Genomic DNA, 1138 nt, shown 5'->3' with positions numbered 1-1138 from the left:
GGGCGAGCGGCCCGGGCCCGGGCTGGGGGGCCAGGCGCCGCCCGCCGCGCCTACGTGTGGATCCTCAGGTGGCGCGTGAGGTTGGTGTTGCGGCTGAAGGTTTTCCCGCACTCGCCGCAGCGGTAGGGCTTCTCGCCGGTGTGCGTGCGCTGGTGGACGGTGAGCGAGGAGTTCTTGATGAAGGCCTTGCCGCACTGCGCGCAGCGGTACGGCTTCTCGCCCGTGTGGATGCGCTGGTGCTCGATCAGGTAGGCGCTCTGGCTGAAGGCCTTGCCGCACTCGCCGCACGCGAACGGCTTCTCGCCCGTGTGGCCCGTCTGGTGCACGAGCAGGGACGAGCGGCCCGTGAAGTGCTTCCTGCACACGGCGCACTCGTACGGCTTCTCGCCCGTGTGCACCCGCCGGTGCTGCGTGAGCGACGAGTTCTTGCTGAAGGCCTTGCCGCACGCGTTGCACTCGAAGGGCTTGACGCCGATGTGGAAGCGCTGGTGCTGGATCAGGTAGGAGCTCTGGCTGAAGGCCTTGCCGCACTGGCCGCACGCGTACGGCTTCTCGCCGGTGTGGTTCCGCCGGTGCAGCGTGAGCGACGAGCTCTTGTTGAAGGCCTTGCCGCAGTCCCCGCAGCGGAACGGCTTCTCGCCGGTGTGCGTGCGCCGGTGCTCGGTCAGGTGCATGTTCTGGCTGAAGGCGCGCCCGCACTCCGCGCACGCGTACGGCTTCTCGCCCGTGTGCGTGCGCCGGTGCACGGTCAGGTGCATGTTCTGGCTGAAGGCCTTGCCGCAGTCCCCGCACGCGTACGGCCGCTCGCCCGTGTGCACGCGCTCGTGCTGCGCCAGGGACGAGGTCTTGCGGAAGGCCTTGCCGCACGCGGCGCACGCGTACGGCTTCTCGCCCGTGTGCGTGCGCTGGTGCACGATCAGGTTCATGCGCTGGCTGAAGGCCCTGCCGCAGTCCCCGCAGCGGTGCGGCTTCTCCCCGGTGTGCACCCGGCGGTGGATGGTGAGCGACGAGCGCTCGATGAAGTGCTTCCCGCACACGTCGCACTCGAAGGGCCGCTCCCCGGTGTGGGTCCTCCGGTGCTTCACGAGCGACGAGCTGCGGCTGAAGGCCTTGCCGCACGCGGCGCACGCGAACGGCT

The 1138-nt window shown here is 69.9% G+C and overlaps 1 protein-coding gene across 1 annotated transcript in view; it reads right to left on the bottom strand.

Annotated features, from left to right (window-relative positions):
* Window positions 1-40: 40 nt before the first annotated feature.
* Window positions 41-1138, bottom strand: part of ZNF71 (zinc finger protein 71) — a 16089-nt gene continuing 14991 nt past the window's right edge. Inside the window, exon 3 of the mRNA XM_077757042.1 lies at window positions 41-1138. This exon is cut by the window's right edge and continues 312 nt beyond it. Coding sequence (XP_077613168.1) covers window positions 51-1138 — 1088 coding nt within the window. The 3' untranslated portion in view covers window positions 41-50.

Source organism: Crocuta crocuta, unplaced genomic scaffold (genome assembly GCF_008692635.1).
Source record: "Crocuta crocuta isolate KB4526 unplaced genomic scaffold, BGI_CrCroc_1.0 scaffold142, whole genome shotgun sequence".
Lineage (NCBI taxonomy): Eukaryota > Metazoa > Chordata > Mammalia > Carnivora > Hyaenidae > Crocuta > Crocuta crocuta.
This window is presented reverse-complemented; position numbering and strand designations above follow the sequence as displayed.